This window comes from Dermacentor andersoni, chromosome 6, assembly GCF_023375885.2.
Source record: "Dermacentor andersoni chromosome 6, qqDerAnde1_hic_scaffold, whole genome shotgun sequence".
Taxonomy (NCBI): Eukaryota; Metazoa; Arthropoda; class Arachnida; order Ixodida; family Ixodidae; genus Dermacentor; species Dermacentor andersoni.
Window position 1 is genome coordinate 41,184,632 of NC_092819.1, and position 14,961 is coordinate 41,199,592.

At 47.1% G+C, this 14,961-nt stretch overlaps 1 protein-coding gene across 2 annotated transcripts in view; it reads left to right on the plus strand.

Annotated features, from left to right (window-relative positions):
* The window catches only part of LOC126522101 (transcription initiation protein SPT3 homolog), a 108,600-nt gene that overhangs the window by 92,390 nt on the left and 1,249 nt on the right, over nt 1–14,961 (plus strand). For both annotated transcript variants that reach the window (XM_050170885.3, XM_055066191.2), the window contains exons 10-11: nt 7,827–7,940; nt 9,757–9,827. In XM_050170885.3, coding sequence (XP_050026842.2) covers nt 7,827–7,940; nt 9,757–9,801 — 159 coding nt within the window. In that variant the 3' untranslated portion in view covers nt 9,802–9,827. The remainder of the gene's footprint in view (nt 1–7,826; nt 7,941–9,756; nt 9,828–14,961) is intronic.

Consider the following 14,961-nt stretch of genomic DNA (forward strand, 5'->3'; position numbering starts at 1 on the left):
AATGGCTGAGCCAGCAAGCGTAGAGCAGCGATAATGCTACACTCTTCTTCGTCGTCTCCAAGGCCACCATTATCGTCCTCCTCTTCCCACATTGCCAACTGTGACATCACCCCCGTAGGAGAAAAGACCTTATTGGTGCGGCTCATCGATCTGAGAAAGGTGGGGTTTGAGGCGGCTGACGTGGATGATGTCAGAGAGAGGTGAAGGCACCGTGGCATCCAGCGGAGACACTTCATATGTGACAGAGGTCACCTGACGAAGGATGTGGTAAGGGCCATAGTACCACAAGAGGAATTTCTCCGAAAGGCCAACAGGCCGAGTTGGATACCAAACTAGCACAACAGCACCTGGTTCGTAGTGCACGTCGTGATGGCACTGGTCTTAACGCCATTTCTGGCGTGTCTGTGAAGCAGAGACGAATGCAGGCAATCTGGCGTGCTTGGGTCGCTGTGGCTATGACATCCCGAGTGTACTCTGTCGGCGAGTCGAGTGTGGTCGAAAGGAGAGTCTCGAAAGGCTAAGTCGGCTCATGGCCAAAGAGGAGATAGAAGGGTGAATATCCAGCTGTGTCGTGGTGCGAGGAATTGTAGGCGAACGTGACAAATGGCAGAGCAATGTCCGGGTCACGATGATCGGAGGAAACATACATTGCTAACATGTTAATCAATGTGCGGTTCAGGCGTTCGGTAAGACTGTTAGTTTGAGGATGGTAAGCGGTAGTAAGTTTGTGTTTAGTAGCACATGATCGAAGTAGGTCGTCTATGACTTTGGCAGGAAATTATCTGCCGCGATCAGTGAGCAGTTGACGAGGTGCACTGTGGTGCAAAGGACCAGGGTTATAGAGCAGCGTCACCTCCAGGAGCTGCCCCAGTTAGTTTCCCGTCAGAGAGCAGCGACAGTAAGCTGGGGATGGAGAGCGACGCAGCTGGGGAGAATGGGAGCGGCGACTGTGTGGTGATGGCGAGCGGCTGGTCGCAGTGGCTTGAGCATGTCAGGAGTGTCTTCAACCTCGGTGGAGAGTGATGGCAGGCAAGGATTCAGTGGGGAGCGGCGGTAGGCGGGAAAGCTTGGTCGAGAGTGGAATGGCCAGGAACTTCGACAGTGGCGAGAGATGTGGCCCACACGTCCACAGTAAAAGCAGATGGGTCTATCGTCATGTGTGCGCCATTCGGCAGGGTTGCGATAGTTCGGATATGGACTGTATTGGCTCCGGTGAACAGGGGCAGAGGCAGCAGATGAAGCAAAGTCAGGACGGCTGGCGGAGCAGATGGACGGAAGACCCACATTGGCAAGTTCTTGGCAAATTACCGACTGAATGAGAGACACAAGCGGCTGGGAATCGTCAAAGCACTGTGTCACTGGCGTGGCAGGAGACGCTGCTTTGATTTCTCGCCGAACGATACGTACGGCGTTCTCGCAGGAGGTGGGCTCACGCGGTGGACAAACGTCTTCGCACGTCGATGAGGCTGCGGTATTAGGTAGACACGTAAACTGTTGAACTATGCGGCGACTCTTCGCGTCTTCAAAACGGCGACATTCGTTAATGATTTCATTGCTTGTAAACAAGCAGGTTAAACGCGTTGTCCACGATGCCTATTAAAATGTGGCTGACCTTGTCTGCCTCTGCCATATTGTTATCCACATTGCGGCAAAGGGCGAGGACGTCTTGGATATACGCCACGTAAGATTCAGTGGACGTCTGTACACGGGTCCCAAGGTCCTTCTTCACAGCTCGTTGGCGGCCGACGGGCTCGCCGAACAAATCTCTAAGCTTCTGTTTGCACTGTTCCCAACTCGTAATCTCTTCTTCGTGTGTTTCGAACCAGACCCGTGCCGTTTTCTTGAGGTAAAATATTATATTGGCCAGCATAAGCATGTTATCCCACCTGTTGTGTGCGCTGACCCATTTGTAATTCTGCAACCAGTCATCGACGTCAACGTTGTCGATCCCGGAAAACATGCCAGGGTCGCGAGGCTGGGCCAGGATGACCGTCGGTGGCGACGACGGGGCCGTGGTTGAATTCTCTCCTTCGGATGACATGGCGGCCAGGTTACGTCCACTGTGGAGCTCCGTCTTGTGCAAGTGATTACCCTGCACGTCCACAAAGATGTTATGGGAAGGAAGAAACGTGCGTCTATTTACAGATGGCTTTTAATGGCTGAGCCAGCAAGCGTAGAGCAACGATAATGCTACACTCTTCTTCGTCGTCTTCAAGGTCACCATTATCGTCCTCCTCTTCCCACATTGCCGACTGTGACAATATAATTTTTTAAACTTTATTTTGTAAGGTAAAGCATCGTTTTGCAATGATTACACACAAAGCAGCTCTCAGTGCAGTAAACATGCTTGTATTTCTCAACTATAGATTATACCAGTGGAACTCCACTGTATCGTTTTCAGCATAATTAAACTTGTGAAATAATTTGGAAGAGCGGCAAAAAGGTTTTTGACTGCTTAGCATTGAGCAAAATGAAAATGGGGAAGAAATATGACAAAAAATGGAGAAGGCACAATAGAGATTAGTGTTGCATTTCGACTTCTTGAACAGTGTTGTAACTATACATGGGTGTGGCATGTTCGCGTGAAGCAGCACTCAAGGCAACTCTTGCTGGCCATAAGGAACGCCTTAGCATCTACCAAGCATCTGAGAATGCTAGCATATCATATTGACCGCAAATAAAGACGCGGACAGCGGAAGAGAAAACAAAAACACGGGTGTTTACCGCCCGTGTTCTTCTTGTGTTGTTTTCCGCTGTCCCCGTCTTTATTTGCGGTCAATATTATATGCAGTAAACACCAACTAGGCCAAACTGAAGTTCTTCTGAAACGCTAGCATCATGAGCGCCACCAGTGGCGTTCCAGGCATCGCACCTGGACGCTGCACGAAATGAGATAGACGGGAAACCATCGGTATTAGTCAGTGTCCAGTCGAATATTAAATTCATAGGAATTACTAACTCCGGTACTGGTGAAATTATATCACTTTCAGATTGCGCGCCCTAATATTGGTCTGGAATTTTGAATAATTGAACATAAAATGGGCAAACATTGTGAAAATAAAGTGTTATGATTGTTCTTTGAGTGCTGCAATAACCGAAATTTCAATAACCAATAACCAATCAGTCAAGACCATAAAAACTGGTCAGAGAAACTTTGGCATTTTAATGATGTAGCATCTACATATTCATACCAAAGCATCCATACGAGCTGCTACGCCAATGTTAACGTCAATTGTCATGCTTGCCATGCTTCACAAGTGTAGCATGGCATGCGACTATATCAGCTATGGAGTAGCTTTTGTGAATATGAAAATGAATAAGCATTTGTGAATGTGATGGTAGGCCACCAGTGATCGAGTAGCATTTCTTTCCAATGGGTGAGTTTGGGTGGCAGCCAGAGTCATTAGGCAGGGTTGAAGGATTCGACTGGACAAACTTTAATAAAGGTCCTGCAGGACACACGTCAGCGCGCAGTGGGCGCCTCCCACACAGGGACTGACAGGGAGTACCTGGCGGCTGCTGCACAAGCCTGCTGGACGGCCCATTGCTGGTCTTGTAGGAGCGGGCTTCGTAGCTGTCTTCTCCCACTTGTCGGAGGTAGAGTCAGGCGGAGCGTTTCTGTACTCCCAAAGCATGTATGCGAGTGTCGCCATGACCTCACACGAGGGGCACGCATCGTCGGTGTAGACGTCCGGGTAGATTATGTGTAAGGTGGCAGGGTTGGGATAGGTATGTGTTTGTAACAAGCATAGAATTAGTGCCTGCGGCCTGTTTTAGTTTGGGGTGTGGGGGCGGAAAGAGATGTCGTCCCAAGTAAAAGCGTTTGGGGATTTCATTGTATATTACTGGGGCGTCCCTGTTCGCCTCCAACTCATCGAGATGCGGTTGCCCGGGAGTGACGGTGCGGTCGGTAAGCGCGTGCGCAGCTTGTGCAGGTTGGGCGGAGCGCCCAGGATCCGACCCAGGTGGACGAGAAACCAGATGTCGGTGTGGTGTTTGAGGGTGTTCGGATCAGCGCCAGGGAGGACACGTAATGCCTGGCCAGAGACGACTCCTCTCTCGTATGCTTTGATGGCCGGTCTCGAGTCGCTGAATATTGTCTTTCGCTTGTCGTCGAGCATTGCCAGGGCTATGGCCACTTTCTCTGTCACCTCGGGGTCGCGTGTGAGTACCATGGCAGCGTTCAGGGTCTGCTGCGAGGACGAGACCACTACTGCGGCGAAGGCTCGGTTGCATCGGTAGGTGGCGGAGTCCATGAAAGCGACGTTGTTCGCTTTCTTGTTTATGCGTTTGAGGAATGCGGTCACCCGGGCTAAGCTCCTGCTTCGATTGTGTTCCAGATGTACGTTTCGCAGAATGGGTGCAATCGTGATCAGGTCGCGTAGCTCGCGGGGAAGTAGCGTAAACTCTGGTGTATCCTGGGTGTTCGGTGGGAAGTAGCCGAGCTCGCACAAGATGTGACGGCCGGTCTTGGTCATCGTCAGTCGTATCACCTGCGCTCTCTCCTGAGCCTCAGCAATCTCTTTGAGCATATTGTGCACCCTGAGCTCGAGGAGTCGATACATCGGCGTGGTGATTGGGACCCCAAGGGCCCGCTTCACTACCTTTCAGATGAGTGTATTGAGCTTGTCATGCTCTGATTGTTTCCATTTGTGCATTACTGCAACGTAGATAAAGTGACATAGGACGAACGCGTGTACGAGATGCAGCAGATTGTCTTCTTTGAGGCTGTGGTGACGGTTGGCCACTCTGCGTACGAGTTGTATTGCGTTGTCCGTCTTTGTCGTCAGCTTCTGGACCGTTTGGATCTTTGATCCGCCCGCCTCGATTATCATTCCCAGTACTCGGATGGAGTCGACCCTGGGGATTGAGTGACCGTCTCTGGTGCAGACGGTGATGTCGCGCTCAGTCGGGGGTTTCCACCCCTTAGGCCTTTTGCCTTGTCGTTTTGGACAGTACAACAACAGCTCTGATTTGGCGGAGGAGCACTTGAGGCCCGTGTGGTCAAGGTAGGACTCGGCGGTTTCGACTGACTCCTGCAGAGCGGATTCAATAAAGCCGTCCGACCCCGCGGAGCACCAGATGGTGATGTCGTCCGCATATACCGTATGGTTTAGGCCTTGTATCTTCGAGAGGCATTCGGAGAGCCCAATCATCACCAGCTTCAACAGCATCGGCGAGAGGACAGAGCCCTGGGGGGTGCCACACTGTCTGAGCTCGACTTCTTCCGATGTGAGGTCTCTGGCATGGAGCACGGCCTTGTGACTGGTTAGGAAGGAACGGACGAACTCGTAGAACCGGCGCCCGAGCCCTAGCTCTGCGATCGCCATAAGTATTGCCGAGTGTTCGATGTCGTCGAACGCCTTCTCCAGGTTGAGGCCGAGTACGGCGCGGGTGCCCCAAGCGGCCCCGGCGTCTATGATCTGGTGTTTCAAGAGAAGCATCGTATCCTGCGTCAAGAGACCGGTCGGAAGCCGATCATGTGGTATGTGAAACAGTCTTGGTCTTCGATATACCAGCCGAATCTGTTGAGTACGACATGCTCGGCCACCTTACCCACGCATGACGTGAGCGAGATAGGGCGAAGGCTATCGATGCCAGGCGCCCTGCCGATAGCCCGGTTTTGGAGTGAGGATCGTCTGGTCGAATTTCCAGGCGTCGGGTAACTCGCCCCGCCCCCACACGTCATTGATGGCGCCCGTGAGGTACACAACCAAGGGGTCGTCTAAGTTTCGCAGGAGCTTGTTGGTTATGTCATCGCAGCCCGGGGTGGAACGGCCGTTCAGTTCGTGGAGAGCCCAGCATAACTCTTCGACGGAAAATTTGGCGTCGAGGAGGGTGTTGTCGGTACCTGTGTAATCGGGATGTAGAGTCAGCGTGTCTGTGGGTATCGGCAGGTACTTATGCACAAGACTCTTGATGGTGTCATCCAGCGAAGCAGTGCTTTTGGCCTAGTGAAGGACTTTGGTGAGCGAGTGGCACTGGTTCGTGCGGGTGTTGGTGTCGTCGAGCAAGAGTTTGAGGAGGTTCCACGTCTTCTCGTGTGGACCTGTCCATCGACCGAGTTACAGACCTCGTCCCATTGCTGTTTTGATAGGGTGCTACAGTGTTCCGTTATGGTCTTGTTCAGTTCTGCAATGCATTTGCGGAGCCTGCGGTTGAGGTGCTGGCTCTTCCATCGTTTCAGCAGAGGCTATTTGGCCTCGAGCAAGTGGGCGAGGCGGCTGTCCATTTTCTCGGTTGGCATATCCCTGCTGAATGTTTTCGTGGCCTTACCGACGTCGGCTTTGAGCTGAGCCGTCCATATCTTGAGGTTCGGGGCAGTCTCGGGAGGGAGTCATGAGGCATGAGTCTTGCAAAAGAGGTCCCAGTCGACTCTCGTGTACGACTTGAGCTTCCTGACGATGGTGGGTAAGTGCACAGTCAGTATGTGATGGTCGCGACCAAGATCCTCTGCAAGATTGGACCAGCAAGCATTGGCTGTGTTCTTCACGAAGCAGAGATACGGGGTGGTGTCTCTGTGTGTGAGCATGCCGATGCGGGTAGGGAACGCCTTGTCCGTCACTAGGGTCAGATGCAGATCGTTCTCATTCTGCCACTGCGAGGTACCCTTGGGGGTGTCATACACGTAACCCCAGGTGCAATGCTCAGCGTTAAAGTCGCCAGCTATCACGAACAGGTTTGAGCCTGCAAGACGGATGGCTCTCTGGAATAGGTGTCGAAAACATTGACTCTTTTGTCTGGGGCTGCTGTACATGTTGAGGATGTACACACTCTGTCGGGACGCGTTGCGTGGGAGAATCTTCGTCATCACGTTGCCAACCTCAGACGTGCCGAGGTCATGCGCAAAGCAGGTGAGCTTTTTAGAGACCAGCGTGGCGGTACCACATCCTCCCACGAGGCCGGGTAACCACTGGTAACCGGTGAACGTGGCGGTGTGTGTGAGAGTTTCTTGCAGTAGGATTATGTGGAGCTTGGCGTCGTGGCTGTGTAGGTATTGCTGCAGGGAGGCTTTCCGCGCAGTGAAACTCCTGCAGTTCCACTGCCAGATGCGGAACACTTCATCTTGCATGGCCATCTAGATGCTTGTCAGGGTCCGGCCGGGTGCCTGACGGTTGGAAGGGGGCTGCATGTGAGGGTGTATTGGGCATGGGGTGTTGTGGCGGGACCGGCTTACCAGCGGCAATGGCGGGGGCTACGACATTTTCAAGCTAATGTTCGACTGTCCCCCACCGATTACTGTGGGTCATGAGGGTGGACTGTACGCGGGCCATATTCTCTCCGAGAAAGTGGAGGCTCTCTTTATTTGCCGACAGCGTACTTTTAATCTCGTCTAACTCGGGTTTCAGTTCTGGTAGGGCGCGAGCGATGGCGCGTTTCTTGGTCACGCTCTCGCTGTCGGCGCTACGAGCGCTAACAGGTCCCAACAGTAGTGACGGGGCTACTGCCTTAGCAGCGTTCTCGGCGGTGGGCATAATGGCTGCGCGTGCGCTCCTGTCGTTTTGTAGTTCGGCAGTTGCGGCCGTAAGTTTGAGGATTGTCTCATTTATAGCGGCATTTTCGCATTTGAGTAACACTATCTCGGATGGAGGAGTACTAAAGAAGATTAGCTGAAGTGGCAGCTGACATGGAAGCTGAAATTGCCATGTGAGCACAACAAAAATTTCACAGTGTCACTAAATATTTTTTATCCAAAGAATGCTCATAAAGCTTGTTGAACGTGCTTGCATATATTTGTATGATATGGTGAAAAGTTTGAGCTATCAAAATTGTTTCATTCATTTACATGTTGTGTGCACGTTTCTTCACAATTTTTCACTACCTAGAGTGGTGAATGTTCCAAAAAAGCCTTGCTTCCCTCTGAATGTATCACACCAGAAGAGATCAGAGAAGCCATGAATAGATATATGACTCGACGAGGGCCCATGGCCTCTTTTGCAGTAAGTATGCATTGCCTTCATGGGTTTTTTCAATGGCTAATAGTATTGGTACAGGTTTGACCTGTGCATATCTGACTCTGCTCACAGACACTTGGACCCTTTGTCATACAGACACATGCATTCTTATTTGTTGTGATTGATTAGTGCCACCTATGCTTGATGGAATGAGAAATACATTACCCAGACCAGACATCCATGCATTTGCCATGGCAGGGTCACTTATCATCAATTGTCATGCTGTGCAGTCACTGTGAGGAAGTGTTCTTCATGAACCAGGCAAAATAGACATGATGACTTTGGCAGTTTCCATCTTACGATTCCACATTCGGCACACATGCGGACATTGCAGGCATTCTCTGTGCTCACTACCCTTCTTTGTAATCACATGAGGATGGTCATCAAATGCCTATACTCATCCAAATAAAATGTGGTAGACTCCAGTAGCCATCGCACCACATTGTTATGTTTCTTGTCTGTTCTTTGGGTGAGTTGATCATCCCGTATACTGTGCTGTCATGCTCCTTGTGCCACACATCTAGTTTAGAGAGTGTCGTACATTAAAGCAGTATTCTGTCGATCAGCACCTAGGCTATGAGGAATTTCATAGCATGTGGTGCCTCTGTAGTGGCATCAGAGAGAACAGCGCCCTCTCCCCTTCACTCTTTGCGACCATTGATACTGCACATATTTATACAGGCAGCACAGAGATGTCGGTCCCCCACCATTTCGCACCCTCTGCCAACAAATATTTTAGAGCACAGCTCTTAGGCGCTTGAATTAATAAATGCAAGGTGCAGAAGACCAGGACTCAAGATGAAACACAAATGACAGGACCGGCGACAGGCGCCGGTCCTGTCGTTTGTGTTTCATCTTGAGTCCTGGTCTTCTATGCCTTGCCTTTACTAATTCAAGCATGAACCAACTAGCCCAAGCAAAAGTTTTACTTAGGCGCTAGTTCCTCCATTTCGTGGCAGCGGTGTCCCTTGGCATAACCGAGTGAACAAGCACAGTGAATGATGAAAGAGGGAATGTGGAGCGCAGCGGAGGATGAAAGACGGCAATAGCAAAGAGAATGCAAGGAAAAAAGCACAGGAGGAGGGTACAGCTAAAGCGGGAGAAGAAACGTGTATTGCCGCGCAAGATGGGCTCTGCATCGGCGACTGCTACAAGATGATGCCAGAGTAGCGTGCCATTGTCTGTTCACTAATGACATGCAGTGAGCGCATCCACCGATACCACATATAGAAACAAAGCTCTACATGGGCAGAGGTCTGCCTGCAGCGGCCCTGTGAATCACACCCACGCATCGCCCACACGCTGCCTCTCGCAATCTCCCAATTTGTGAGGCAGTCACGCCACACTTTACCCCTTTTGCAATGTGCCTAACAAGATAGATTGTCTGTGTCAACCAATATATCGCAAAATGAAAACAATCATAGAGCTGCACTCAAGTTTTGCATTGAAGAGTATTGTAATCATCTGGGAATTTTTGATACTCAGATTTCAACAAAGGTGAGTTGAATACGCATTAAAACTGCAGCACAAGATTATTGCGTATTGACCTTATTTTAAGTAACACAGAGACCTCGTGAGAAAAAAAACAACCTTCTGCTTAGACGTATTATGGCCAGTTTTCAGGGTTGGAATGGAACTCTCTGTTGCTAGCGTTCCTTTCACAATATGTACAGCTAGCTGTACAAACATTATTTCTTCACTGGAAGTTCTGTAGAATGCAAGATTTCATTTCATTTGTATCAAAACTGTATGTGAATGATTTTCTTTGCACCATGCTAATGTTTTCTTTCTTCCCACCCAGAAATCCCAAATTCAAGGTTCTTGCAAGCATCTTCTCTGTTGCTAAGTTCAATCTCAGGGTAGAAACAATGTGTAAGTATTTAGTTCCCTTTTGAAACTTTCAAAAGCATATGTTTGTATGTTGTCCCAAGTACAGCTGACTTTCACTATATAGCACACCAAGAACAACATGATAAGTGGGTTTTAATTACTGAAAAGTCCAGAATAGGAAGGGTTGTCTGACATTTTTAATAAAGTGCATTTTTCACACATAGAATTACCAGTGTGGTTTTCAGAATTTGCAGTAAATAGTTGGCATACTTAACATAATGCAAATCACATCTACATCCTTAACGCTGCCTACTTTCACAATCTTAAAGGGCACTAAAGCAAAACACCAAATCAGTTTAGACTGATAAACATTTTTTGAGAACCCCGCAGGCGGTCATTTCAAAATAATAGGTCAATTATTTAATGAGAAAATGAAGCTCAAAGTATCAGTATTTGAATTTCGCACCAAAATCCCGGCACCGGTACATCAGTGTGATGTCAGGGATTCCAAAGTGTTTTTTCGTATTTTAACCGCTTTGGCTCAGTAAAGGTTCCCGAAACTTGCTATGTTTAATATTTTGTTCTTTTTGAACTCAATGAAGTCAATTTGTACCGCTAAATAATTAAGTAGGCCCTAGAAAATGCCATCAAAATCCATGATGTCACGGCGAACTGGTGCGAGAACTTCAAGGAGACGTTGCCACCTGTCTTTCGTTTTTACACTTTTTCTGGATTACTGAGCATATTCTTATGGTGAACATGGCGGTTTTGGTATTGCGGAAGGGCATTTGACTACCGAATTAACTATATGTTTCTTTAGTTTCCCTTTAAATGATCTCTTGTACCAGTGAAGTTATTACACAACAGTAAACATTAACACATCCACTTTTTATTTTCCTTTCACTAAAAGAAGAGAGCACAGATGTAAGCAAGGATCTAGACTTCTTTCCTTTGTGGGGTAAGGTCAAGACAGAGAGATGAGAGAAGACATTTAGAAGTAAACTGTTGTGGCTTTTAGGACATTTTGGTGCAGTGGCTGTTTCATTTCTTGTTACTCCCTCTCTATAACATTACAAGGAATGTTCTAAAAATATTGCACAAAACAATTTTAAATATAATGGGTCTGGTTATTACACTTTAGTGAGTTATATGTGATAGCATGTGTGGGTTTTCCCTGCTCTTTACCTTCGTGGTGCTATCCTTATCTGCTTTTTGCTGCCGATAGTGTCGCTTAAGGCTGACCTGCATTCAGTGTTTCCACCAGTGATGGCTGGTGTTGCATGACTTCGCATTGACACGGAGCAAGACGCTGAGCTGATTTATTGAAGGCTTCTCTTTCCAAATTTCGGTGTCAGCTGGTGAAACCAGCTTCGAGATCTGTCATGCCTATACCCCGGCATGGTGTCCTGTTTCCTTGGCCTGCATTGATGCTGAGAGACGCAACATCAGTCAATGCCGGTAGAGACAGCTGAATGTATCTCTGCCTTTGTCCCGTATGCCGACACAGAAGTGAGGTGCACTCTTCAACTGTAGCATTTTCTTTGCATTGGTGCTGCAAACAACACAAAAACAACTTCCAAATGCGTGTGGCGTTACTCGTGTTACACCCCAGAATTCACTGCACATTCAGTGCCACCTGTTTGTACGCGCAGTGCTCACAACAGAATCGTTAAAAGGGCCCCTAAACCACTTTGAGCTCGAAGTTGAGTGAACGGTTTCTCTCTCGCCATCGCTACCCTCCCCATAGGCACTCTCTCCTCCTCACCACATACTTCTCTAGAAGACACGTAAGCATTACGTTACAGCTGAATGTCACATTGAACCTCTTTTCTTGTTTGGAAACACCATCACCTTGTGCTTATGAAGACTCCGCACTTTTTGCCTACTATTGTTCGTGCCACCACACATGGAGCAAGACATGCACCAGAAGGAGAAATCAGACAAAGAAAAGTAGGCATGCGAATGCATAGCAAGAACATGCTAGCAGACAGATTGGAACTGAACTTCTTCATTTGGACCAGGTGACAGGTTTTATCTCAGTGACGTCATATGCATGAGCCTGTTGGTGTCATGATGCATGGAGAAGGGACTTGAAACACTCGGAGAGAAGCACACGATTGTTTTGTTTTTAATATCAGAGGTGGTGTAGGGGATTCCTTTAACATCCTTCTAATGCTGAAGCCCACTAACATCCTGTGTAGTGCTAACGCAATAATGTCAGAAAGCAGTGAACCAACATGATTCACAGTGTCATTTACATAGCAGTGACGTTGAAAACACTAGTGGGATAGCTTTCACTTACTGCTCACATGTGAGTTGCAGTAAACCCTCCTTGTAACGAAGTCATCGGGACAGGAAACTTACTGCATTATAACCAGTATTTTGTTAAAAGCGGATGAACTAAAGGAGGGACATAGCAATGGGAGAATATCAAGAACTTTGAATAAAGTGATATTCCAAATAAAGCAATTTTGTTATAATGAGGGTTTACTGTAGTAGCAGCTAGCGAAGACTGTTTCTTTTTAAATGTCTTAAATGAGTGTTGATGAGAGGACATCTTTTCAGAACTCTCAGAGCTTGATAGCCTAAACTCACTTATTGAAAATGAAGAGATGAGAAACATTCATGATATCAGTAAGGCATATGGCTTCAACCACTCCTCTTGAATCCACCGTATGTTCACGTAGGTGCATATTTATTTATTCTTGTTTTATATTTTATTTTTAAATACCACGCTGCATTGTACTTCGGCATGTAGGATCAGAACAGGCAGTGGCGCATACAGTACTATACGTTTCTCTAACTCATACGAAGACCAGAAAACTTCCCTGCCTTAAAGTTCGTTGTCACCTGTGCAAAATGCAAGTATTAGTTTAACAAGGTTGGGTACATTACTAACATTGCCTTGCACATTTGGCAGACACACTGCACATTTATTTTGCGTGTTTCATTTAAAGAACACGAAAGATGATTTGACTGCTGGTGTTTGGCATGACTGATGATCTTACGCCACGTTTTAGCAGTTATTACTCATTTGAGTAAACAGTCTTTTGACATGTATAGTTGAGTTAACATGCTCTTCCCTGTTTTGGCATGTGTTAGCATGCATTGCAACTTTTTAACTTAGTCATGTTAGTCAAATCAACTAACTAACGTCAAATCAGCAGGAATTGACTTTACTTGAAAATATTAAAGTGACAACTTTATGAATGATGCAGGTTTTACTGCTTGAAACAATTCTGCTTGCTTGCTTGAAACCGTCGGGTAAAAAATGGATCACTATGGGAATTGCTGTCAAAAACCCGCACTCATCATTGTTATGGGCAACTATTGTAGCAGTGGCTTTATTTACACAATCATTGAAATCAATGACAGCAAGGCGTGAGCTCTGCTTTTCAAGTATTAACAGAAGTTATTTCACGGCACTGAACTTGGTAGCCTTATGGCACTATAATCGGTGACATCCTAGGGATGCAATGGCAAATAAGTTGCTGTCCAAGTCAAACAGAACTTGTATGGTTGCGCCAACCAACTATGTTTACTCATTTCTGTGATGGCACAGTGGAGGCAAACTTCTTTAAATGTGCCGTGAAACATTTGCGAACTAATCACAATATGGCCTCACTATTAAAGGACGTCATCTCATGAATGTCATGCCACAAAAATTTGTTTTAATCCTTTAAGTGTAAGTGGAGTGATTGCACCGAGACCCGGCTTTCTTTCTTTCGTCTCCACTTAGAGCACTGGAAGATGCACCGTGGAGAAGCCGAGGGGGCGAAGCCCCACCCACAAAATTGAGTGTCTCGATGGCAAAAGGGTTTGTCACAACACCCTGTCGCAGACTCGGTAGATTACGCTATGCAGCATGCTGCTGCTATCTTGGAGGCCACACGCAGCAGACACAGCTATGTGCAACTCTCGTGTGTAGGCTGGCATTGCAAAGATGAAATTATTTTTCTGTATCTTTGAGATCACAGACATATATATGATTCATTCATTTAACTAAATTTGCAATTATGAATTACTGAGAATGTTCTCACAATCAGGAAATCAGCCAATAGCTGTTGGTGGATTCAGCTGCTTGCGATGACACTGCGTGACGACATTGCGGATGCAAGAGCACGTAATTTTTCGTTGTTTTCGACACAAGATTGTAAATTCTCTGCTGCATGCAGTGTGTTAATATTTGGGTCACACGTTCACAGGAGGGTCTTGTACAGATCGGCAGTGTTTTCTTGATATGTCCAAAAAGTGTTTTGGGGCCCCTTTAAGTATTGGCGCCCCTTGGGAACTGTGTTTTAGCAGCCTGTAGTACTATATTCTGAGATTGTCACCAAGTGTAGTGTAATACAGCACTCTCTACCTTTCTACTAAGTGAACTTTGCACTAGGCTAGTTAGTGCTGATTGGTTATCATGACAAAACAATGCTTTCAAGACACACAAGTCGGAAGGCTGTTCCAAAACAAGGGCTAGCATTCTTTTACGAGAAGCACAACTACTGTATGCTAGTTTAATCTAAACTCGCATGACAGCAGGAAGGCAGAAAATTGCTTGGCAGACGAAGGATAAAAAAGTGTAAAACATGGTGAAGAGCTTTTACTTACATCTCACTTGAAAGGTGCCATGTGAAGCAGAGACAATCTTACATGGTATTCAAGGAATAAAAAAAAAGCCAACCTAATTCATTCTCATATGTCACTTCAGCACAAGCAATGTCACCTCACGCATGACACCATTATAAAAAGAATTAAATTGTGTAGTGTCATGTCTCAAAACTGTAAAAATGGGTTGTGAAGGATGCCATAGTGGAGGACTTAGAGGACTCCAAGTTAATTTCGACCATTTGGGTTTCTTTAATGTGCACCCAATGCACGGTACACAAGCATTCTTGCATTGCATTCTTCCCCCATCAGAATGGGGGGGGGTGCAGAATTGAACCCACAACCTAAGGCTCAGCAGTGCAATGACATCAATGTAGCATCTATATAACATAGCACAGTATCTACATCAGTGTATGTCACATAACATTACCACATCTAGCATTGACATAATCATCTACGTCAAAGAAGCTGTACGTCAACTGATGCCCGCAGTGTACGAGATGCACATAATTTTTTTAAATTCTTGTGAGGTTGCCAGTTTTGTGATGCTGCTATCACGTCATTCTTGAAGCGC